The sequence below is a fragment of the Pongo abelii genome, chromosome 8, assembly GCF_028885655.2.
Source record: "Pongo abelii isolate AG06213 chromosome 8, NHGRI_mPonAbe1-v2.0_pri, whole genome shotgun sequence".
In the NCBI taxonomy this organism is placed as follows: domain Eukaryota; kingdom Metazoa; phylum Chordata; class Mammalia; order Primates; family Hominidae; genus Pongo; species Pongo abelii.
The window spans coordinates 15,900,617-15,927,711 of record NC_071993.2 but is presented as its reverse complement, the minus strand read 5'-3'; the positions used below and the strand labels follow the sequence as shown (position 1 = coordinate 15,927,711).

Sequence of the window (27,095 nt, the reverse complement as noted above, 5' to 3'; positions counted from 1 at the left end):
TTATAGAGAAAACAATTGAATTTTAAAGTTTTAGATTGCTTTTTTTGTAAGTAGGATAAAAGATTTACTTAACTTAGATGATACATGATATAAAATGTTTTAATTACAGCATCTCCTTTGAAAAAATTTTAAAATCTATTAATAATTCAACGGTATTAAAGTCAAATGCTCTTTTAAGATGGAATACTTCCCACAATTTTAATATATACCTGTTTACAATATTGAAACAGCTGAAATATATCTGAATATTTCTTTTCTTTTCTTTTTTCTTTTTTTCTTTCTTTCTTTTGAGATGGAGTCTCACTGTGTTGCCCAGGCTAGAGTGTAATGGCACAATCTCAGCTCACTGCAACCTACGCCTCCTGGGTTCAAGTGATTCTCCCACTTCAGCCTCCCGAGTAGCTGGGACTACAGTTGCATGCCACCACACCCAGTTAATTGTGTTTTTAGTAGAGACAGTTTCGCCATGTTGGCCAGGCTGGTCTCAAACTCCTGACCTCAAGTGATCTGCCCACCTCGGCCTCCCAAAGTGTTGGGATTATAGGCGTGAGCCACTGTGCCCCACCATATCTGAAGATTTCTATTTCAGAATTCTTACAACAAAGCTATTTTTAAATCTCAACTATAATCTGTATGTCTTGTTTTTCCACAATTGAGTAGTTAAGAGCTTTGGCCTCGGACAACTTTGGTTTTAATCCCAGCCTTGCCACTTCCTAACATCTCTCAGCCCCCTTTCCTGTGTCTTTAAAATAGGGATTCATAATAGTACCTAGCTTTTAGAATTGTTGTCAGGCTTAAATACAAAGTATTTAGCAGTGCCTAGTACAAGTTAAATGCTCAGTAAATCTTAGCTGTAGTCATCATCATCGTCATCATCATCATCATCTTTAGTATTCAAGAAACGTATTAAACATCTCTGGGATCATAGGTAACTTGATAGGTTGCTGAATGTTTGTAGGAAGATACAGAATTGTATTTTTGAGGTTTCTTCATTGTGATGTGCTTTCCTGATTACTCCTTGAGCTTTTTGAGCATATATTGTCAATGTAAGTTTATTATTTGATTCTGTAGAAAGTACAAGTGGTATAAATTATACCCTAGTCTGAATTGACAATGCTAAGTTCTGTGAATGTAATTATGTATTACTGTATTTACTTTCATTGTGTTGGCAAAAGTCCAGATAGGGATTATAGAGCAAGATACATAATTACCTTTTCTCAAGCATGGAAAACTTTAAAATTAAATGCTAAAAGTACAGTTACTGATACATTGCGTTTAGTTTGAAAGCTTTTGCTATTTATTTCCTTCCTGAAGTAGAGAGAGGAAGTTAAAAAAGCACAATGTGAACTACAACAACTGACAATTACTAATTCCTGAGTGACGATTTCGTTTTATAAATTACCATAAAAGAAAATTAATTCTGACTTACACACAAAAATGTATTTTCAAACCAATTTTTAATCATGTTTTTCTGCAACCTTATTCTTTAAGGAAAACTAATTATATGAAACTAAAAGTGTTAAATATAAAAGATGACAATATTTTAAATCTTAAATTTTATAACTGATATTTAAGAAATGATTTTGTTGTCAGAACAGTAGGAGAGATTTCACAGAAGGTATAATACAAGGAACAGTGTCGAATGAGCTGTGAGTGTGAGGACATCATCCGAAAAAGTTAGTGATGTTGAGGGAGTTCCCAAGAGTGAAGTAGGCCCTTCTTTTTATGACATACACTCTTCCTACCTGTCCTGATGCTTTTGTGGTTCCTATAGCACTTGCCCATTGTGCTGTCACATGTGTCACACAGCACACAGTTTCTAATTCCCATACTGTTTTCTGTGTGTCCCATGGCAGCCAGTGAACTTTGTCTAGGGCAGGGGCTGTCTCTCGCCCACCTTTTTATTCATAGATCCCTGTCATGTGCAATAACGTGTTAAATTAGAGACGTGGAGTTAAGAGAAAAACACAAGAACTCCTGCCATATGGGTACAGAACTCTTGAATTTTATACTAATTGTTACTGTTTTGAGACTTACCTGTGTAGTCTCAGGATCTGGTATATAGTCTGGCAAACTAGGGATGCAGGGAATTACTAGTTGAATGAATAAAAGTTTTGTACAAATTTTCCACATTTGGGTTCCAGTGACATTTATATTCCCTAAGAATATTTTACACGACTCATTGTGATGCTTCATTGTGTAGTATCTATAGATACTTTCTTAGAATAGTCGAATTTGGATTGTTTGAGATGTTACCTTTAAGAGGAGTTACCAGTGAAGAGTTGTTTTTTCACCTTGAAATAAAAGTAAAACAAAGCTGGAAGATCACCTAAATGGTAAATAAGAACAATAATACTTGATCACATTTATTGAGTCCTGTTTTAGATTTGTTAAATATAAACTGATGTTCATATAGTCTTCACCACATAAAAAATACTGGAAATTTTGCTCTTCTTAAAATTATAACAAGAACCATTATTCGGCCATTCCTTCTTTAACATTTCTGCATTTGAGCAAGCAGTTTCAGCTGTGGGTTTTTCTTTTCTTTTTTTTTTTTTGAGATTTGGTGAGTTTGCTTTATTATACATTCAGTGGCCTGAAACAACATTGTTTTAATATTTCCCCAGCAGTTCCTTATAAATATTTATGTCTTTTTAAAATAAAACTGATATGTTTGTTGGTGTATTTCATGTGCTGACTTCTTTGTTCTGGTTACAATTAAGTAAAAAAGTATATTTTATTTGCATAATTTTTAAGGCAGTCTATAATTTGGCGTTGTGAAATGCCTGTGAAGAACAGTGGAATTCTTCATGTGCCTTATGCGGTGAAGGTGGTAATAGTTGCAGGTGTCTTCGTTCATTCATATACTCATTTATGAGCTTTTTACTGGACTACAGTATGTGCCTGGCATTATGCCAGGTGTTGTGAATACAGTGGTGAGCAAAAATAGATATGGGTCTGTTCTTAATGGAGGCGGACATTCTCCTTGAGTTACTCAAGGATATTCAAATAATCACATAAATGTAGAAGTGTGATGAGTGCTGACAAAGCATAGGTCCGTAATGCTGTAAGAATTTATTGTAGTTTTGGAAAATTGGGATGTTTACTTGAAAAATTGATGCCTAAAATGAGAACCTGAGGTATCAGATTAAACCAAAGGAAGAGAGGGGAAAGAGCATTCTCTACATGAAAAATAGAGCAAATTCATGCCTGAAGAAAGGAGGACAGACAGACAGATGAACTGGGGTGAGAACAGACTGAAAGACAAGGGCTGGAGGGAGCACTGAGAATTAGGGGGACAAGGTGTAAGATGAGGCTGGAAGAATAGCAGGCCATGTTACTCTTTTTAACTAAGAGGACAACTGGACTTGTTAAAAATTGGTAGTGGGAGTAGTTTTGGAGGAGGTGGGAAGGAAGGGAACAGGATTAAATTCACATTTGTAAAACATAAGTCTGGCTAATTGTGGAGAATGGATATATTGAAGGATAACCCAGGGAATAGGTAAAAAAGACTTCTCTAGTTCTATTTCAGGTAAGCAAAGAGTGTAATTTGGTCCAGGGTAGTGAGGCAGAGAGGAATAAAGTGCATGGATTTCAGAGATTTACTCCTGAGGTAGAATGACAGGACTGGGTGATGAATTGGATTTGGCAGCGGAGGGCTAGAAATGTCTAATAAGATAGGTGTGGCTAATGATTAGATCTTAGAGCTTTAGAAAATGTGTACTTAGCAGCTTTGCTGTTGTTGAATGTAACTGCTTGTTATTAAAGCAATTTGTTCACTATATGCACATCACATAATAAGTGGGATTGGGGAAATAAGAGGTACCTCTCAGAGAGGCATGTGGAGAGCCGTGCTGTAGCTTCTCTGACATCACTTTCTTCTTGTGTTTCCCTCCAAAGAGCAGTGATGGGAGACAATCTATTATGTAGACTGATGCACCACGTAAAAACTGCTTATTTTTTAAATTTAAATTTAGCACTAGTGAGAGCTGTCAGAATCCTTTCACCCACATCTGTTCTTTATGCCAAAGGAACCAGTCCATAGAGGAATTAAAAACTTTTCTAATTTTGCATGGGTAGGAAGGTAGAAATGTGATAGCTAAGATAGAGTAAAATATCAGAAGCTGTGTTGAATTTAACCTTCTGTGTGGGGTAAAAAGATATGTGTTAAGTGAATTAATAAAGTAAAAGATGTTGTGAGTAATATTTAATGCATGAATAATTGAGAAGGGATAATTACACTATTTCCCAGAAATTATAGAACATTGAAATTTATAGAATAAGATTTTGCTTTATTAAAATCAAGAATTGGCCGGGCGCAGGGGCTCATGCCTGTAATCCTAACTCTTTGGGAGGCCGAGGCAGGTGAATCACCTGAGGTCAGAAGTTCGAGACCAGCCTGACCAACATGGCAAAACCCGTCTCTACTAAGAATACAAAAATTAGCTGGGCATGGCACCTGTAATCCCAGCTACTCAGGAGGCTGAGGCAGGAGAATCACTTGAACCCAGGGGACAGAGGTTACAGTGAGCTGAGATTGTGCCACTTCACTCCAGCCTGGGTGAAGGAGCAAGACTCCATCTCAAAAAAAAATTTAAAAATTTAAAAAAATGAAGAATTAAGCATCATTGCAAATGTACATGGAAAACTGAGTTAAGCATTTAATTAGAAAGTTTTATTCTTAAGTTTTAGTTTATAAGTACTAGTTTTATTTGTTCTATACACATGTAATTAAATTTTTGTAGGAATGAAGGCGTCATGTATTAGACCCTAGTAATAAGGAGGAAGTGTACATATGTTATTTTTTTTCCTGAAGCAAATTAATGGCTTTGGGCAAAAATTATGAGTAATGTTGTTAACTATATTATAGGTAAGATAAAGCACAAATTGACATTTTCTTAAATAGTAGCAGTTTTGAGTTCTATTCATTTTTCATGATTTAAAAGTATTTCTTTTAAATCAGTGACATTCAAATACATATACCACTACTTTAAATACATTGCAGTTTTGGAATAATTTGTGTTTGTGTTGTGTTAGGAGTGAATATCAACTCCAAAATTTTCACAAATATTAATCTATACATAGTCTCATGACTAGCACTGAAAATATTGTGATGTCAAGTGGCTGATGGCTTTGGCTCCTTTTTCTAAATTTTGTAAGTAAATTTTTTAAACAATATATTTTGCTATATTTATATACAGGATGAACTAAGGTCTCAGCGATTAAATGTGATGAAAGTAGTGTAGTATATTGACTAAGTTTTAAAATTATAGCATTTTTCTTTCTCAGAAAAAATATCTTTGACATTTCAACTTTGGTTTCATTGTGAATTACGTTTATTTAAATTTGACTTGATTTTTTTACTGTTTTTTTCTTTTCTTTTCTACCCTTATTCCTAACCTACTTTCCTTTAGAAGTCGACGCTTATGGCCCATGTTCATTTGCATTATCAAAATAATCAGCATAGTTTGAAAACTGAATTTTTCCACATCTTTGCCAACACTGGATTATTAAAATTATTATTACAGTCATCCTAGTGGGAGTTAACTGGTAATTGTAATTTTGATTTGCATTTCCCTAGTGACTAATGAGCATCTTTTTATGTGATTGTTGTCCACTTCTACATCTTCTTTGGATAAACGTCTGTTCAGGTCCTTCACCTGTTTTTTAATTGGGTTGTTTGTCTTTTTGTTATTGTTAAGAGTTTTTTAATATATTCTGGGTACTAGATTCATACTGTGTGTTTACTTGTTTTCTATATTATCTGTCTCTCTCTGTAGTAAGCTCTGTGAAGGCAGGATTTTTGTGTTTTGTCACTTACTGTTTGCCAGTTCCTAGAGCAGTGCCAGGCATAGTGTAGGTGCTCAGTGGCTTTTTGTTGACCAAATACATTATTGAACACACTGTAGATCAATCTTAAAAAAATTGTGAGATAACCATGTTATTACTTGATAAGTTGCGGGTCAGGAGGTGCGCTTAAGATTGCTGAATAGTCTTGGATCATCAGAATTCAATAGATCTCTATCTTACGTGGAGGGCAAATAGAAAAACTAGCTTTTGCTATCCTACCTGACCAATTCAGACCACCCGTATTTGAATAGAAACAGCTGTCATGAGTATTTACAAATAAGCTTTGTCAAACTATCTATATGCTGTAACATGTTAAAAATTTACTTTCATGATTTGAGGATGGTTAAGAAAATTGTTTCTGTCTGGTGAAATAACCTCTTATCTATCTGTTTTTGTTTTTGAAATGAACAATTTACTTTTAGGACTTAAAGTAAATATAATTTTTTTTAAAGAGCACTAGTAAAGGTTCATTATTTTAATTTTCAGTGCCAAAGTATTTACTTAATGTACTTATCACTTTGTCTCTGATATATCCAGTGACCCAGAATTTACCTTTTTAATTGTACTGGAGCCCTCTTCCTGACCTATAATCATCCAACACATTTTGTAGGATTAAAAGAGATTTTTCACAAGTCAGTTTTACTTGAAAATCATCATTAAAAATAAATTTAATAATTTTATGAACAGGTTGTAAAAATGTTCAGGTTGATCATTTATAACATTTCTTTCATGAAGAAATATAATTTTAAGTTTTTAAATTTAAACTGCTATGTTTTATAAATCATCTTTTCTGTCTGATATAGACACAGTCATCTTTTCTTACTAACCCTCTGTCTCTGTCAAACAACAAAACTGCGATTGTACTCCTTGACATAGTATCCTAAGGAGTCTGGTTGTGAGAAATGCATCTAAGCCACCCTATGTAAATGAGAGTTTTATAGTTACTACTGAGGGAGAATATCACAGAATCTAACTTCAGGAACCTTATAGGAACTGCAGAGTCATCAAGCGGCAGGGTTCCCACAGAACTTCTAATAAGAGGATATGGGTGAGGTGAAATGCAGTACGTAAATGGACCTCTTCAAAAAGGGAAACTTAATTCCTATTAAGTACAATGGAGAACTTTCCAAGCAGGTGATCTGAGCTATGGCAGAACAAAGGTCTGTACATGGAGACAGAATGTGCCCTGTGTGCATGGGGCTTCAGAAATCGTATCATGGCACTTTCAATGAGGTTACTTGAAAACATGCGAACCTACTGCACAGGTAAAAAGAAATGTATTTTGAAAAGTAGACACTTAAGGAATGCAGAACTTAAACTTAACTTTTTGAATTGTTTTTCCTTCATTTCAGAAGAAAAAACTAGCTCTTATTAGATGAAGGCTGTGTAACATTTGTTTTGTAATATGTCAAATATGTTAGGAGTCAGGTCTTTCATAATAATACATAATTATTTAAGTGTTCAAACATTAGGGCATTTGTCCCCTTTTTTCTCCCTAACCATCGTTTTCCTCATTGATTCTTCATCTTTTATTTTTATATTTGGGTTTTAAGAATAATTTATTTGGGTCACTTTCTAAATTTCCCTTGAATTGGGAACTAATTAGGAAATTAATTTTCAATGCAAATTTAAAATTGGCACTTTAAATCTGAAAGTCTATTACTAGAATTTACAATGTATAAAATGGAAGACAATAATAAATGCCTTTTTTGTTTTTATTGTGCATTGATTCTTCATCTTTTATTTTTATATTTGGGTTTTAAGAATAATTTATTTGGGTCACTTTCTAAATTTCCCTTGAATTGGGAACTAATTAGGAAATTAATTTTCAGTGCAAATTCAAAATTGGCACTTTAAATCTGAAAGTCTATTACTAGAATTTAGAATGTATAAAATGGAAGACAATAATAAATGCCTTTTTTGTTTTTATGTGCATTTGAATCTCAGTGTGGAGTGACAGCTGTTGATCCAATATAAAAATAGTTGGACCCTACCTATAGCATCTAGTTTCATCTTCAGAAGATCAGTGGCTAATTTGCTTGGTACTCCATTTAAATTCTCCATTGAAGTTGGGGAGATGAGTTTTACATCACTTTTTTGTTCTCTTTTATGGTTATAAAGGGACTCTATGTGTGTGCAGAACCTCACCTTTGACCTTTCCTTTGATAAAAGCAGTTTTCTTGTCAGGTATGAACACATGAAAATCCATGACAGAACTGTTTATATAAAGGAACTGAATTTAATGCTAAGGAGGAAAAAATTATTTAACTGTTGCTGTGTGAGCTGACATTGTTCTTCCAGTGGGATCTGTTACTGGGAATGTAGGGAAAATTATTTGTACAGCACAAGCTGCTTTTATTACTCCTTGGTGTAACAGGAAAAACACTGCGGTGAACTGTTAGAGCCTTTCTCTCTTAGGTGTTTAAAAATTGGACAGTTCTACTTCGACATTTCTCTGCACATAATAAAACGGTGTTAAGGAAAAGTAGTAAAGTGATGCTTTATACGCTTTACTCTTCTAAGAAAATTCACAGTTGGCATTTTGTGTTTTATTGCAGTTTAGTTACCTCATCCTTTTATCTTAAGTAAATTCTGGAGTTTGTGCATATATTGAGATTTCGTGCCTCATCTAACACAGAAAGGAAATAGGGAAAATGCTAATGTATTTGTTCTTGTAGTTTAATCATAACTTATGTGACTTTTAACACCTTAAAATAGCAACTTAAAGGATCTTGAAGTTAATCTCTTATCTGAACTACTTGGAAAGTCTGGGTAGACATCTGGACATCTTAATTATTCTCAATGATTTGAGTTATTACAAGTATGTAAATTTTTAATCACAAACTCTTTCTTGCCTGCTTAGCACACTTTGGGACTGTCCCCCATCAGCAATCTAGGATTATGCCAATGACTTGTACCACCATAATACTAAAGCTTTTTATTTTTAATTATTTTGACCAGAAATCTTTCAAAATATAAATGTTCTTGCCTCCTTAAGCCAAGTGAACATCAATTACCCTTATGTACTCTTTGCCTTATGCAGCTGTATTTGTGTATCTGGTTTTTGTGATTTCCCTGAATTTTCTTTTTCTTTTAGTTATTACTTCTCAGTCATCAGTGATGTCAGCCTTCCTGGAAGAAGTCTCTCTCTTCCACTGAATTTTTCTTTTTCTCCTACAATAGTATCCAAATAATTGTCTAAAGATAAAATACTGATGGAAGGGCCTAGAACTATTCTGTTAGGACTGAAGCCTGTGAGTTTTAATTAAGAGTCAGTATCGTTAAGCCCACATCCCTAGCTATCTGTTCAGAATTGATAGAAAAAAATCATAGCTAGTAGAGTTGATAGCAGAGTACAAAAAAAGGTCTTGTATGGTTAATAGATGATCCTCACTAAGTCTTACTAGGTTTAATTTGGGGGATTTTTGTGTGTGTTTGCACACGCTTTGCTTATGTTATCCTCTGCCCAGAATACGCTTATCAAGATCTTGCTCAGCATTCCTGGTCCAGCCTTCCACCATTCGTATTGTGTCCGCTGATTCTCCTACTCTCTTGTTGCTCCTGTTCTTTCTTCCAGCTTCCTACCTTCTTGTGGCAGTAACTGATTTCCCACACTACCTACTGTCACACACATTCAGTATTGTGGTAAGTACTGTTGAAACGTAAGGATTAATAATACATGGTAAAGTTTACTGTGAATATTTACTGAATGTTGTCTGTATGTTAGGCAGTATGCTAATTAATCATCTCAGGAGCATTCCTCATTTAATCCTCAAACCAACCCTGTGAGCTGCATGCTGTTTTCATCTGCGTGTTACAGTCTGGGGCCAATGAGAAAAATGACATCTCCAAAGTTAGATACTAGTGAGTACCAAGGCAGGATTCAAACTCCAGTCTTCTGACTTCTGAGCTGTGCATTTAACTACTTCCCTCCCTTAAGAAAACAACTCATTCTGCTAGAGTAGAGTAGACCCTGGAAGAGGGAAGAAGTAGGTGTAGAAGAGATTATATTTGAATGAAAGGACATGGTAACTTTGAGACTAATATGAAGTGAAGGCTGTATAGATGTAGTGTTATAATGGGAAAGTTAATAGTGTGTTTGGGGAATAGTAATTGGTAGATTATAGCTAAACCATACTAGTTGTGCTAGGATATTAAGATGAAAGCAAAGGTTGACGATCAGCTGTAGGACCAGCTTGAATAATCAGATTTATTTACAAATCATCCTTACTATATGAAAGTCTGTCTTGATATGGAAAGCTAAACAGGATTATCTATGGCATGAATGTAAAGCAAATTCATGGAAGTAGAGCGGCCTTCTCAATCAACAATCAAAGCTTCTCTGTACAGCTGTAATAAAATTTTAAATTATAAATGTGAGTACTGTGACTAATTTGTAATCATGCAAACCTTGTTTAAAATTGTAGAAAAGGAGGTAGGATTGGTTGGGGGACCTCACTTTTTGTTCATACTAATCCAAGCCTCCCAAGATTAAATTATCGGTATTGAGTGGACTACGATTTCAATAATCCTCTTAAGCATTAATTTAATAGGAAACATGAAGTCTGCATATGTGGAGATTCCTCCATGTGCAGCTTACATTGTTAAGGTCAAGAGTCACTGGGTGGCGTGAGGGAAGACACAAGAGGAAAATGTAGACTGATCTCAATAAGAAGATCAAATAGAGTACATGTGGCACAAGCAACATACAGCCCCAGCCAGAATATTAGGTTTCAATCCCCTTTGCCAGCTTGCTGCAGTAACCAGCAACCCTGACATTTCAGTCATGTACACAGTGGTATTCAAGAAGGGGGCCATGAGAACAGCCCATCCTGCGGGTAGAAGGAGTATTTGACTACTGACATTGTTTAGAGTTGCCTGCATGTGGTGATGGCAAAAAGGAATTTGAGAATGTTTTAATGTCTCTAAAAACAATGTACCCTCTTTTTGACTGTACTGGAGCACACCACTGCCACCATACCTCTCTCCCCAACACACCCAGCCCAAAGCTTACCACCCCCGTAACTTACATGTTGGCTGCAGGTGTGCTCCACGTGTCTCTTTTATTTTAATATGTGGGCTGAAAGAGTAGCCTCTACCTGGAATGTGCAGTTCTCATAAGAGAGGGAAAAGAACAAGACTTCTGGCCAAACCAGATAGTGGCACTTAAAGTTTCTGCTAGGAGCTAGCATAATGTCACTTCCAGTTGTATTTCTCTGGCTGAACCTGATGTCAATGAGGCAAGGAAGTAGGCCCCTTTCAGAGAAAAGTACTTCAGGTCATTTAGCAACAGACAGTGACAAATAATCCTCTTAGAAGGAGGAAGCAGCAACTAATTGGGAACAATAATATTATCTACCACCATCGATTACCTTGTATCACTAGGTGATTGAACAGTTTAATGCCAGTGATACAAAGAGTGCTAACTTTGAAATAAAGAGGAACTTTATTTTTTCAGGTACCTCTATCTGTATTACCAGTATAACTATTCACTGTTCACCAGAAACCTTTTAAAATGTAACATTAACTATCCTTCTAAACACCTACTGAAGTATAAGGCCTGTGTACAGTGAGTTGGCTGGGGATAAGTAATTCATTACTGAAAAGGTCTTTAAAGTTTATTCATTAAGCCTTTCATCATTATGAAGAGCAGTCTGCTGTCATGAATAATCAAAGAACCTCCAAGAACGTTGCCTAACTTCAAGAAAAGCTCGATGGATTTGTTAAAGTTAGTTGGTCGATTACGATAATTTGGAGAGTCAGCAGCTCACTCATTAATGATTTTAATAATTATGGCACAAGAGTAGATCACACCTGTTGGAAACTTCTACCACTGCGTTATTTCCACTTGTGCATTTAGAGTCTGTGTTTCTAGAGGAGGAAGCTCAGAGGGCTCTCTGCTGTGTTTCCTACCCTGACTTCTCTGCCCGTACTACACAGATTGGTGCCTCACAGCAGTGGGCTGCTGTGGAGGTGGCCTGGGCTTTACACGTTATTTGGAAAATAATGGAAGAGTAAGAAAAGAGACCGCCATCCTTCCTGCTTTCAGATATTGGGATTAACTGAATTTTGTTAATCCTGCTGGCACTAATGACATTCTATGTTTTGAGATAATTTAATTGACTTAAAATCTATTTCCCAGATTATTTGTTCATAAATACAGATAGTAAGCAAAGACTAAAGGTGAAACATTATAAAGTAAAATTTTGCTTAAAGGTAAATTGTATACCAGTTACCTTTTATTTATTTATTGGAGGGACTTTTAACACTATATGTTATCTGCAAGCTAAAATGTCATTTATATATGTGCAATCATTCTTGAAGTTAGATGACGATGCTCTTGGAGGTTCTTTGATTATTCATGACAGCAGATTGCTCTTCATAATGATGAAAGGCTTAATGAATAAACTTTAAAGACCTTTTCAGTAATGAACTACTTATCCCCAGCCAACCCACTGTACACAGGCCTTATATTTCAGTAGGTGTTTAGAAGGATGGCTAATGTTACAACATTTTAAAAGGTTTATGATGAATACTGAATAGTTATACTGATAATACAGAGCAACGTGAAAAGGAGATATCTGTTTCATGATTGTAGGCTATTAGATAGTCCCATTAACAGTTTGGTCCACTTACCTCCATCCCCCACCCCACCCCCCACCCCCCACCCCCGCCAAGCCTTTGCATTTAAGCTGAGCGAAGCTAGATAATTTTAAAAGCTATATTGTGTAGCAATCCCTGTTGACCAGTAAATTGGTTGAATATAAATCCCTCTGATAAAATCATGTGATTATATCAGACTAATGTAAAGAACTGCTTTTACAATAAAAATAATTTTGATGGTAAATCAGAGCTTAAATTGCTAACTAAAACAGTATGTAATCGTTGAGTCTTATGTGTAGGATCTCTTCCTATTGAGGGTACCTAAAAGAGTTCCAAATGCAGTACATGTTGAAATTTTCTCCTAAGTATTACAACTAGGGATGAAGAAAAGATAATGCAAGTATATTTGCTGACCTTGGAATCCCTTTACTTAATTATCATTTGTGGGTTTTTTTGTGTGTGGGGCAGGGGGGGAGTGTAGGATTAGTGTATATTTGTTAGAACTTCGTCTTAGAAGATAATTTTCTTAGGATAATTTTAATAAGATTCATGGAAGTAAAGATAGAGTAGCATGTTTTTCTCTCTTCTATTAGACTGCGACCTTAAGTGCACAGACTGGGTTTTTCTCTACCATCTATTAAGCCTGCGAAATGTTTAAGAAATTATGGTTTTGTGTATAGTTAGATAGAGAAAATATACTACATATGGAACCTAAAAGCTGTTGCTATATTAAATTTTGGAAATGGAAAATCTGAGGGGTAGAATACTCCTCTTCACATTTATAGAGTTATTACATTGTTTCTAACTAAACTGTTTTATGTACAATAAGAAAAATATGGCAGTTATACCTCTGAAATGTTTTGTCTTGATTGTAAAACACTCTCAGTTGAATAGAATTCTATACTTGCTTTTCAAACTTGCTATGCAAATATGCAGTATATTGAATATTAATATTAAGTTTGCTACAGGGATTATTCTACAGATCTATACTAGGAACCCTGTTGACAAATGTTTAAGTTAAATAAATTGGTAAAAATTAGTGTTTATAATTTGAATAAAATTACAGAGTTAAAAGAACTGCAACATGAAACGCTTTAATGGGAATAGAAGGTGCTTTTGTAACTTTTTCTGATTACATCTCTAAACATTTAAACATTACATAAATTTAAACAAGGTTTAACTAAAAGATCATTTTCTACAGTGATCCAAAAAGCATTGTAAACACTCAAAATAAGCAAGCCAGTAATCACTTTAGAAGACTGTGTACTGGTTTTGATTTGTGGAAGAAAACTTCTGGAATGTTTCCATTTGAATTTACAATAATCTCTTGGGTTTTTTCTCTTTTCATTTTCTTTTTTCATCCTCTAGTGTAAACACATCTTTTTTAAGTGGTATGATTAAGAGTTAATGCCTAAGGAGTTGACCAAATTAGCTGTTAGTAGTATATGACTGAGACCAAAAGAGCAAAACATGATTTTTTTTTTTTTATTGTTCAAGACACAGTTTGTTTTATTAGTAATGACAGTTATAGTTGGTGGTTTTGTTATTTGGAGCCTAACCAATATCACTGGGTTGTATGTTGGGAGGAAAGAAAGAGTTTCTGTTTAGATAGCTAACAAATGGGTTTGTTATTATTTCCCCACATACAGGGTTTTGAGTTACTTGTTTTACACTTAACTTCAACCAATAAGTTGCCTTAATTCCTGATACGACTTGGCTCTTTGTCCCTGCCCAGATACCATCTCAGTTAGTAAGGAGGGATGTGGTGGGAGGCGATTGAGTCATGGGGGCTGTTTCCCCCATGCTGTTCTTCTGATAGTGAGTTCTCAGGAGATCTGGTTGTTTGATATATGTCTGGTGCTTCCCGTGCATGCTCTCTCCCCTGCTGTCTTGTGAAGAACGTGCTTGCTTCTCCTTCACTGTCTGGCACGATTGTAAGTTTCCTGAGGCCTCCCCAGCTATGTAGATCTATGAGTCAATTAAACCTTTTATTTATAAATTACCCCACCTCAGGTAGTATCTTTATAGCAGTGTGAAAACAGACTGATGCAATTCGTTTTTGAAAACATAATTGACCCTTGAGCAACATGGGAGTTGGGGTGCTAACCCCCTGCATAGTCAAAAATCCACATATAACTTTTGACTCCCTCAAAAATTTAACTACTAGTAGCCAGTTGTTGGCTGGAAGCCTTACCGTAACCAACAGTAGATTAACACATATTTTGTATTTTCTGTGTATTATATACTGTAGTCTCATATGCTGGAGAAAAGAGTATGTTAAAATTATAATGAATGTCAGTTTGTATTCTGGCCCTGCTTCTTCTACGTCATCTTCCTCATTGTCCAGCACTGGTTCAGAAGCATTCATCTCTATCAAGCCATCTTCTGTTATTTCTTCTGATGTGGTGTCTGTTAGCTCTTGAATTTCTCCAAGATCTTTATCTTGAAACCCTTTACTCTGATTGGCTGTGTAAATCCTATGAAGTCATGCACAGTATCTGGACACGGTGTTCTCTAGCAGGAATATGTTTTGGGCCGGATAGACTAGCTTTTTCTGTAACAATGATGGCCTCTTCAGTACTGTAATCCTACCAGACTTCCATGTTGTTCTTGCTGTTGGGGTTCTCTTTAATAGCAATAACCATCTTTTCTGCAGAGTACTGTGTGTAATGAGCCTCAGGGGTCCTTATGACCTCCTAATCTAGAGGCTGTATTAGTGATGTTGTGTTTGAGGGCAGTTAACTACTTTGGTGCCTTCGGTGGTGAGCTCATGGGATTCTGGGTGGCCAGGGACATTGTCCAATATCAAAAGAACTTTAAAAGGTGGTCTCTTACTGGCAGGGTACTACTAACTTCAGGTACACAGCATTGACAGAACCGATCCAGAGAAAGCATTCTCTTCCAGGCCTTCTTTCTTATACAACCAAAAGATTTGCAGCTGGTGTTATCTTTTCCCTTCAAGGCTTAGGTTTAATGGTTTTATAAATAAGGGCAGTCCTGATCATCACCCTGACTGCATTTGCATAAAACAGTAGCCTTTTTCTTCCTGTCTTAAATCCTACTGCTTCCTTCTCTTCCTTACTTATAAATGTCCTTTATAGCATTTCCCACCGCCCCCCTCCCCCAGAATAGGACACCTTTGTCCACATTAAAAACCTGTTCAGGCAGATATTCTTTCTTCTCAAAGATTTTCTTAATGGTTTCTGAGAACTTAACTGCTGCCTCTTTGTTAGCAGAAGCTGCTTCTCCTATTACCTTGATATTTTTAAAGCTAAACCAGTTTCTAAAATTATCAAACCATCCTTTGCTGGCATTAAGTTCTCCACCTTTAGCTCCTTCACTTTTGTTTTGCTTTAACTTGTATAAATTACTGCACTTTTTCTTAAATCATATTAGAATCTAAAGGTGTGCTTTTCCTATAGCAACCCTGCACTTATATACAGGTTGCATTTTTTGTACAAGGAGGTATTTTGCAAAAAGCGGAAGGTTTGTATGGCTGCAGCAATGGCTTCACGAATTTCCTCTTCTTTCTTTACGATGTTCCTTATGCTGGATTCATTTATCTTGACATAGTGAGCAGCCACAGCGCAGACCTCAATCCATGGTGCATATCAAGCAATTCCGGTTTTTCTTACGTCCTGACTTTGGTTTCTTGGGAGCACTTCCAGCATCACTAGTGGCCTTTCATATGGGTTCCATGGTTTTATTCAAGATTTACAGTATTGCACTAAACATGATGAGAAGTATGTGAGAACCGCTTAAGATCACTTTTTACTGTGATGTGGAACTCACTGGAGTGATGGGCTGCACATGCGGAGTTGATTAGCGCCACACTTGTGCTCTAAGTAGATACAACACAAGCTCACCACAATAGCATCAGGAGATGGTGATGAAATTATTCCAGTAGTACAGTATGCACTAAAGTTAATTTTATGCTGTTATGATCTGATACTGCATCTTTACATTCATTTACATCTCTTGACTGTGAATGGTGCCAGGTACAGTCTGTATGCCCCTGTTTTGATACATTTTAACTTTTTGTAATAGATTTATGGCATTTCATGGTAGTAAAAAAAAAAAAAAAAAAAAAAAAAAAGACTAGTATCTGCATATATTTTATGCATGCATGGCATACTTAATTTTTTCTTAATTTTTAAAAATATCTCTAGGCTGCACAGTTTGCGAGTTTTTCAAATTGTTGCAAATTTCCAAGAAAAATCTCCAATATATTTATTGAGAAAAAATTCACATGTAAGTGGACCCATGCAGTTCATATCCATGTTGTTTGAGGATCAACTGTACTCGCTTCTTAGTTCTTTGAAGGAATCTGCTTTCATCAGTTTTCAGTATTTTCCCTGGCAGGTTCCCCAGCCATAACCTCAGTCTAACACTAATATTCTATTTCTAATAGCTCACGAGAAGCTCGCAGTTGGCTAACAGTGAGTGTGTGCCAAGTATTAAGATAACTCCATGTATTCTACTTGGATGTTTAACCATTACCTCCAAAATGGAGGTAATTCATTCAAAAATCAAATTCATTCTTCTGTCAAAGCTCATTTCCCTTCCTAAGTCCTCCTTTTCTGTCACAGTTCTCAGTCCTGTTCACCTTTTTCAGTTTCCCTGTGTGCTATGAAGTGCCATCTCCCTGCCTTTCCTGATTCTGTTCCTTCTAGCTAGAATTCCCTGCCCTCTTTTCTATTTCTGATAATAGCCAAAATATATTCTTTGTAAAATCTGTAAAAGTGATTAAGATGTCTTTACTCCCCCCATATATCAAAAAGTTGGCATGTTTAATAAATGTTGAGGGCTGGTCGCAGTGGCTCAAGCCTGTAATCCCAGCACTTTAGGAACCCGAGGCGGGTGGATCATGAGGTCAGGAGTTCAAGACCAACCTGGCCAAGATAGTGAAACCCCATCTGATAGAAAAATTAGCCGGGCATGGTGGCAGGTGCCTGTAATCCCAGCTACTCGGGAGGCTGGGGCAGAGGTTTGCTTGAACCTGGGAGGCGGCGGTTGCAGTGAGGCAAGATCCTGCCACTGCACTCCAGCCGGGGCAACGGAGCAAGACTCCGTCTAAAAAAAATAAATGTTAGGGCATTTGGGGGAAAAATATGTAATATATTATCTGAATCATAGGTCAGCAAATGGCCCTCAGGCCAAATAAAGTCACCACCTGCTTCAGTAAAGTTAAGTTTTTTTGTTTTTGTTTTTGTTTTATTATTTATTTTTTTATGATTATTATTATTATACTTTAGGTTTTATGGTACATGTGTGCAATGTGCAGGTAAGTTACATATGTATACATGTGCCATGCTGGTGCGCTGCACCCACTAACTCGTCATCTAGCATTAGGTATATCTCCCAATGCTATCCCTCCCCCCTCCCCATTGGAACATTGCCATGGTCATGTGTTTTGCTGCTAAGACCATGTGCCCTGCAAAACATAAAAATTTACTCTATGGCCCATTACAGAAAAATGCTTGCCAAACCCTGCTTTAAATGAACATGTGTTAACCAGAGACTACCAAGACTTTTGCCTAAGGTCCAAATGCTCTTTCTATAGCAGGCGAGCTTGTATAGCCTATTCAGAACCAGAGGCAAGAAAGAGATGTGCGGTATACTTTTCATTAAGGTTTACTTTAATTTCTTTCTACGTTGGCATAGTGGGGTTTTTTTTGTTTGGTTTGTTTTGTTTGTTTGTTTGTTTGTTTTTTGAGACGGAGTCTTGCCCTGTTGCCCAGGCTGGAGTGCAATGGCATGATCTTGGTTCACTGCAACCTCTGCCTCACAGGTTCAAATGATTCTCCTGCCTCAGCCTCCCAAGTAGCTGGGATAACAGGAGCCTGCCACCACACCCAGCTATTTTTTGTATTTTTAGTAGAGACGGGGTTTCACCATGTTGGCCAGTCTGATCTCTAACTCCTGACCTCGTTATCTGCCCACCTTGGCCTCCCAAAGTGCTGGGATTACAGGCGTGACCCACCGCGCCCAACCACTAGCAGAGTATTTTTTTAAAAAAAACACTTGGCACTTAGAGACAAGGCGTCAGGTAGTTTACTTTAAATTCTTTTTACACTACCGAACTGTCAGCTCCTTAATGCCAGAGAATCTGATCTAAACCTTCTATGGCTAAAATCTGGAATTTTACTTGCTTCCCTCTATCTACTATGTAAACAGTGATAATTTCCCAAACTTTACTTTGTAGCAATATTGAAGTAATGCTTCAGTTACATTTCTACTACCTTTCCGCCAAAAAGATTTAACCCAGAAAAAATAACCTGATACTCCCTTTTCTTCTGTTTAGATCATAGTTTTAAAGTCATACTTAGAAATTACCAGCAATATCTTAAACTCATTTCAGAACTTTTCCTCACTCATTAATGACCCAAAAAAGGTTGAGAATGGAACAGATGGTGAATAGAATAACTGTATCCTGATTTTGTGCCCCTGTAAGTTCCCCTCTGCATAAAATTTGAATCTGTAACCATGTACCTTCTCAGCCAGAATTTCAAAGGTTAATAAATTTCAACAGTCTAACGGAGACAATTGAAAAAGAAAAATGTGTTAGAAATAGTTAAGGGAGCTAAAGCTTATACTAGAATAAATGTAGAAATCTGCAACTAAGGTTTGGGAGTGTTCAAGGGAACTGAGGAATAATAGTAACCCACATGTCAGCAATTGCTCCCTAAATCTGAGAGCCAACACTGCAGTCCTAGCTTTGGCATAAAAGTTAATTATAGAGCTAAGGCTGTATTGGTAATGTATCAGAAGAAGGAAAGAGGGTTTTTAAGAAAATTGTTCAGGTTAAATAAACCTTTCTTTGACCCAGCCATCCCACTCTGGTGACCTGCTGTGCAAATATAACTGCACGTTTATGACGTTACATGTTCAGGTTTATTTGATTCAGCATTTTTTGTAATAGCAGAAGACTAGATACAATTCAAGGGTCCAGCAATAAAGGACTAGATCATAAAATCAAAAAGGCATTGAAAGTTAACCCAAAGGAAAACATGTCACTTGGGCATACACATTATCAGCAAAATAATGTTGGAAATGCAGTGAAGGGTGAGCCTAACAAGTTTCTAGCAAGGGATGGTAAATGAGAGACAACTGTATATTACAAAATTTTACAAATGTTAAAAAATATAAAGTGGTTTTTAAGTTGCTTTACCTTTTATTGTAATACATGAAAAACTTGTAAGGGCTTGCACAGGTTGCCTTGTTTTAGTTCCCATTCCTGTTTTTTATAAATGAGGTTTTCAGGAACCGAGTCCTCATGGCTGAGTTAGAACTCCTCTGATTCTTAGTTTCTTCACCTTGAACAGGGTAAAGGTGAGATATTAGAACAACAGTTAAGAAGTACATTTCTTGCAAAAATTGTGTTTACAGGGGAACAGCATTTTAGATGTTAACATTTGTACCCCATAAAAAGGATTCAAGGTAGGAGGAAGGGATACTTGGAAACTTACTCTCTGATGACGTTTGTCTGAGTGAACACCATTATAGGCAAAGACAATTATAGGTAAAAGCTAACCAGAGGTAAACAACAGGAGCCTACATTTTAGATTCATGTGTGTCAAGTAGAATTTCATAATGGCTTAGATATGTAGGGTAAATGTAAAGAATCAAAGAGAACACAATTTTTGTGCTTAGAATCCTGATAAATGTTTTCTGTGATAAATTAGTCATGGTAGAGAATTTGTTTTATGGGGGAAAGAAATTTCTGTCTCCAGGGTGTTTGAGTTCAGAAAAATTAAAACTCTGAACATGTAGAACTTGATTGAGCTTTGACTAGGTTACTAAATTAAAATTTTTAATGCATTGCTATCTAATTGTATCATTATTTGCTGTAATAAATCTCTGGATTTTATTTTCAAATATTTGAAAACTGGAGTATATTTTATTTCTTACCTGAACAAAAATATGTGGAAAAAATGGTTTGGGTTTTGTTTTTGTGTTTGTTTTGTTTTTTTTTAATGCTACATTTTTATAGTAACTACCTGTATAATATTAGACTTTTTTCCCCAGTGTTTTAAGTATATAAAGTAATTACCTGTATTAGACGTTTTTCCCCAGTGTTTTAAGTATAAGTATTTATATAAAACTTCACATGTATTGTTCACAACACTTTTCTGTGGTTAAAGTTTTATTGCCATTTTTCAGATGTAAAATAAATGGCCTGGAGAGTTTATGACCTATCTCGTTACACATCTATGATACAAGTGTAACTCAAAGTCTTCTGACTCCAATGTCATTATGTCTGCCTATCCTAGTATCTGTTTTCTTTTTAATGTCATAATACTGTAGCTGGTTGACAACATGCTTATCATCTTTTCAGGATATGGCTTTAGTTGCCCCTGAAGCTCCTTCAGAACAAGCCAGAAGAGTTTTTCAAACCTACGACCCAGAAGGTAAAAGATTTTATTAACATCATCTCTGTGTTTTATGTCTTCATATGTTTGAAATACATTGATAGCAACCTGATTTTATTCAAAAGATATATTGGATTATTTCATGAAATGTAAGTTGTGTTTCTTGAACATTTTAAAAGGAAACTAGTGAAAATGGGAACAAATGAAATAGCACACAAGTCCTTGTTGAGTTGGGTTTCTGTGTTTCTTGGAGTACTGAAGGTATAGTTGACCCCTCTGATTAATCTTGACCCCAAACAGGGAAAAATACCACCTTTTGAACAAACTGTTTGAAAAGTAAGTCATTTTCTTCTTTACTTATCCAAATGAATATTAAATAAACAGATCTTCCAGGATATTTCTGTATAATTGACCTCCCAGGATAAAGAAGCAGAGGAAGATCATCTGAATCATTCACTTTGGAACCTATGCTTAGCTATTCTACCTAGCAAAGTACAGTTTTTAGAAGTTCACATATATATCATTAAAATGTCTACTGAGTCATTGTCACTGAGGTTGTTTTGATCACTTTTGTGTTTACATATTTAGGTAACAGTTATGACTTTATTATAGCTAACTCACTGACCTTTCAAGTATAACTTCAAAACTAAGTTGTCATACTTCGGAGTTCCCTTACGAAGTACCATGCAGAAATGGAAGTTGCTGGATCAGTGGAGTCCTTGTAGAAACCTGAATGGATTCAGTTATCTTTACTTTCTTCTGTCTTGAAACTTTTTACACTTAGTGATCTGCTCTTTTCCTCTCTGAAAATCCATGTCATGCAAATTCTAAGAATATATCTTCTCTTACCACTTAATAGCAGATAACTTTAGGCTAGTTACTTTTAGGTCTACTGTTTTCTTAGGTATCAGTGTTAGAACAACTGTACCTAGTTCTTAGAGGCATTATGAATATTACAACTGTACCTAGTTCTTAGAGGCATTATGAATATTAAATGAATAATGTGGAAAGCACCTTGCCCAGTGGTACAAGCAATTGTCCAAGGCAATAGTCATATTCTTAACCCAGTATAACCACGAACATTCCAAAACCAAACACATGGCTTTCATGTAATCGTTACGTGTTGTGTTGTGTTTTGTTTTGTTTTACTAGTGAAGATTTTGGAACCACAGTTGAAACTGCGAGTGAATGAGTTTCTTGAGAAAAGAAACATAAAAGGAGAGGATCAGAAAATCTTAGGACATAATAACTATTAAAGAATAAAGGCATGAAAAAATGCCTTCAGAGCAGACATAGGAGCCCTCAACTTTAGAAGGCTGATGTTGTAAGGCTAAAACAATTTCATCAGTGCTGCAAAGATACTGAAGTTAAAGTTGTTAAAGTAGGAGACAGTTGTCATAAGTAGTAGCTTTGTTTGCTTTTAGTAATCAGTAATGAGGTAGCAGGCTTGTACTATTTATTTTCTTTTACAGTGCACCAAGGAAAATGAGAATTTCTCATATTACCAATACTAAAACATAACTTATAATCAGTGCAATTTTTCAGAATTGAGTTGTGAGAGATGCATATGAAAATAAATTTGTTGTATTTCTGCTAGACAAAATTACTTAAATGGTTTTAATCTACAGAGTTATGTGTGACAGCTTATCATGGCTATAAACTGAATTATTAAAGCAAGCAAAATTTATTCAGATAGCTTAGAAAGTATCCCTCTATATATGACTTAGGAAGAAGATAAAACCCACTTTTCATCTAATTATCACACTGTTCATGGTTTAGCTATATGTATAGTCAGCTCTAAGAAGAAGGATTAAAAGTAGATTAATTTTTCAGTTTTTATTCTTTTCAATCACTTACAAACTAATCTGCTAATTTAATTTTCTTTCCCCAAATGATATGCTTTTGTTTCAGGATGTAAGCAAATCATGCTTTCTCAGAACACTTAGTATGCAAAAAGTTCTTACAAGCATTTAGATACAGTTTCCATTTAGCAGAGGCTGGTAAAGGGACAGTTATCCTGTGTCACCCTCCTCAGAATGCTTGTAGAATAACTGACCTAGAAGGACACTGAAGGTACCCAGGAGTATTTTTATACCTTTATCTCACTTTTAGCTCCCACTCCTGGTTGATAAACCCAGGTATCTGACAGGTAGGTGGATTTGCAGTCACGCTGTTAACACTGTGCTGTGGGTATATGCCTAATTAAATAGGCGTGTACAGGCCAATCACCATTTATAGCATTGCCTCTATGAGACCATATCTTCCATAGCATAAACAAGTGATTTAGTACTGATCGTTTGGAGCATAAACCTGGTATGAAATTGGGGATCTATCTAAGAATGATGTGTGGCATTTGCGTGGAATGTTAGAATTGCTAAAGCACTTTACCTCCATGACCTCATTAAAACCTTGCCACAAACCTAGGAGATAGGCAGGGATCATCATCCTTGTTTTTGTTCTTTGGAGAACAACCTTGTGATGGTTTCAGTCACTTCTCCAGAGCCACATACCTAAATGTGAGAACCAAGACTAGATTTTAAGTATTTCAACAATCTTTCCCCTTCTCTCTACTACCAGTATCTTTCTTGAAAGGCTAAAGTCATAAAAAGGTACTTTTTAACCTTTCTAAATTTAAGTTTACTTTGAACTGTTAATTTAAAGGAGTAAGGATTTGATATTCTCGCTTCTAGTTGAGCAATTTCTGCCCATTTCAAAATCTTGAGGATCTTAGGAGCCCAATACTTATTTTGATATCAAGCATACTTATAAAACAAGGTGAAAAATATAGTTTTTAACTGTTAATTTCTCATTTGAATCCTAGCAAAATTGTACTTTCTGCGGGACCTTGATGTATCACCTCTAGATAATTGGCTCAGTTTAATCTCAGATTCAGAAAGGGGAGACTAGCATACGTACTCAGCTTAAAGAGAAGCAGTTCTCAGGCCTATTCAAAGTGTTCCACATGAGCTTTGGAGAAAGTCCACAGCGTTTATTTTTGTGTGTCTTTTTTGTGGAAGAAAATGTGCTTTGTATTCAGGTACATGTTTTATAGGAATTTTTGTAAAATGATAAGGATAAAGATATATTAATATGATCAAAGATACTAGACAACAAGAATTCTCTAGTGCCTCTGGATACCAGGAAAATGGCTCCATCTGTTACGCCTCACTAGCTGTGTGATGTTGGACGAGTTCCTACCTCAGTTTTTCATCTGTAAAATGGACTTAATAGTAACTTTATATGATTAGTCAGTACTCAATACATTAACCATGGTGTTGTTTTTAAAAAATGTGTGGCACAGAGCTTATTCCATAATCTCCAAAGACATCAAGGTCTACATAGGTAGTGTTTGAACTGCTAATCACAGGTTTTCACATTATACATAACGAATTTCGTTTTCTTCTTTCTCCTTTATCCCCACCCCCTTGTACAATTGCATGTCAGGAAGCAACACCATTTCTTTTAAAAGATCCCTTTAAATCTGATGCTGTTGTTTTTTTTTTTTTTTTAAGTTGCTAAAATATGTTGACAGCCATATTTTGTCTGATTTCAGTGTACTGCATTTTTTTAATCTTTAAGAATAATTGGACTATTGTAGATAGAGCTTAATATACACCACTCCCTAGACATCCTCTAGAATTGCCTTGTCTTTTCTGTTCCTTTTAAATAAATGCTCCTCCCTGTGCCCTTGCTGTGGCCTGCCGTCACTGTTATCACTGTTTATGTCAGGCAGCCCCAGCTAACAGTTTTCTGTATAGTGCCACCATATTTTGTACCTTTTCCATCCCATAAGAAAAGTGAATTTGCAGTACAAGCTATAAATGAGCTACTTATTTATGAGCTTTTATCATTAAAAGTAACAAATGTTAACAAGCCGCTATGAGTCAACCACTGTGCTAGGCCCTGGGGATATGGACTCCCTGCCCTCCAGAACTCATTGCCCACTGGGGAGCCAGAAGTAATGCCAAAGAGGTCCGGAAAAGCTCAGCTCTGGTGTGTGACTTGGCCTTGGGGAAAAGATCACTTGCTTTTTCAATAGGAATATAGATCTACAATTTAATAAATACTAAGGGTTTAATGGTATATTGCTACATAAATATAATACAATATTTAAAATAAAATCACTTAATATTTGACTAAAATGACATTAAATTCTATTTTTTTTTTTTTTTAATTCCCAAGAAACTGTAGTCTCCCTCTCCCACAGTGTATGGAAAATGTTAGTCTCAAGTACACTGGGCTTTACAGTTTCCTTATAAGCTGTTTGTTGCACAACTCTGAGAAACCTTTTTCCAGCTTCTCTGTTAGTTTTGAGTATCTAACATTTACCTTCTCTTCCTGCAGTGTCCAGTTTAGCTAGTATCTCTGTTAAAATTGAGACCTGCTAGGCTCTCCTGTTTATTTCTTAATCTTTCAGAACAGAAATCCTGATTGTTTTATATTTCCTTTGAAAGCCCAATTCAGGTTTCCTCCCAGTTATGAAATAGTTATCTTATCCAGGAAATTATACGCCTCACTTTCACTGTCCTTCATCAGCACTCCTTTGCATTGAGTTATTCCTCCCCACAGTCTCTAAGGACTTGACACTTTTAGCAATCCGGATATTCAACTGGTAAAAATCTTTTAAAATTTTAAACCAACAGCTTTTTTCCTCCTTTCAGCCACAGTCCAACAGCATTACAGTATGTATGCTCTAGCCGTTTCCCATCCTGGCTGCTCTGCCCTCTTTTGTTTGCCCTGCGTCATAGTCCCCATTCTTTTGTGTTGATATTTATGTAGTTAATTTACCAGTGCATGCAAGTTCTAATTTTTTCTTTTAGTTCTTCATAGATCTGCTTGACTAATCAAGTGGTATTCTCTGAGATTTCCTTTCCTGTTGACTTTCAGGTTGTCTTTTCATCTTTGTGCCTCTGTTTCCTTATTCTCTAGGGAGTCAGTTGGTGCAATGTCAGATGACCTAGGTTTCATCTGTTTTTACACTTAACGATTCTGGTCTTTTTCTAAAGAATTTTTTTGTAGGTATGGTTAACATGTCAAAGTAAGTCTTCTACAAAGGAAAATAATTTTGAAATCTCTTCTAATCTTGAGTATATTAAAAGTCTTTGAATTATTGAGAAAATTCTATTACATCTTTAGTTTTAAAATACTAAATGTACCAAATGTAGAGTTACTGACCGGGTACAGTTATGGTTACACTTCAGAATATCTGTGCTTACGAGTTGTAAATCTCATAGCTACCTTAAAAATGTTTAAGCTTGAGGTTAATCATATATTAGCATGTCGTTAAGAAGGTCACATTGTTGTTTTTGTTGTCATTTGCCAATTAGCTCTTTCTTGGGGTGGGAACTGAGTTGCAGGTTCTGGTTTCGCGGAAAGGCTGCCAGCCGTGACAAAGTACATGCTCTCAGTGCTCCTGAAGAACGTTGTACAGATTGAGCATCCCTAACCCGAAAGTTTGATCCTCCAAAATTCTGAGTGCCAATATGACACTGTGGAGCATTTCAGATTTTGGACCAGATTAGGGATGTTCAACCATTATATATTTGCAAATATTCGTAAACCAGAAAAAATTTGAAATCTGAAACATTTCTAGACCCAGGCATTTTGGATGAGGGAGGCTCCACCTGTAATATCAAATGGATATAGCCTATAAACACAGAAACCTAATTGTTCCTGGCTGCTGGTGGCCACATAAAGCCTATTTCACATTCGGAGATGCTGAGCCTTTAGCTATGACTTAACTTAAGCAAAATCAGTGATCAGACTCATCAAAGCTAAGCTCACAGAGCTTGAATGTTTTTACAAGTGCCTTCAACCAAGGTCGTCTTTATTCTCAATACCTCAAATTACTGGTAACTTAACAAACTGGAATTACTCTAACCCTTCACTTAAAAAATTGCACATTTTTAATTATCCTAGATGACTCATAACCTTTTAGTCAAGGCCAATCTGTCTTCAAATGGATAAACACCTCCTTATGAGGTTTAAGAATAGAAAAGACCTTTCTACAATCATAACTTCATTCCTTTCTGATAGAGATAGTGTACAGTTCCACATCCTGAAAGAGCAACTGCACACTTTATTCCGTAGTTTGATTATAGGAGCAGGGCTTTTAGACATCTTGTTCTCCATGGCAAGGTTTTTTTTTTTTAATCATCTAATCCCTGAAGGACATTGGAAGCTGATTTAAAGCTGAGACAATCTTCACGAATGAGTAAATGGATAGGGGAAATTGGGCACCGTATATTTAAGGAATAAACAACTTTTGTT

The 27,095-nt window shown here is 35.9% G+C and overlaps 2 protein-coding genes across 4 annotated transcripts in view; both read left to right on the top strand.

Moving 5' to 3' along the window:
* The window catches only part of LOC129047172 (ubiquitin carboxyl-terminal hydrolase MINDY-3-like), a 90,460-nt gene that overhangs the window by 51,586 nt on the left and 11,779 nt on the right, over positions 1-27,095 (top strand). For all 3 annotated transcript variants that reach the window (XM_063727495.1, XM_054521999.1, XM_054521997.2), the window contains one exon: positions 20,792-20,864. In XM_063727495.1, coding sequence (XP_063583565.1) covers positions 20,792-20,864 — 73 coding nt within the window. The remainder of the gene's footprint in view (positions 1-20,791; positions 20,865-27,095) is intronic.
* Positions 1-27,095, top strand: part of MINDY3 (MINDY lysine 48 deubiquitinase 3) — an 87,395-nt gene that overhangs the window by 48,526 nt on the left and 11,774 nt on the right. Inside the window, 1 exon segment of the mRNA NM_001131840.1 lies at positions 20,792-20,864. The gene's annotated coding sequence lies outside the window, so the exon portion shown is untranslated.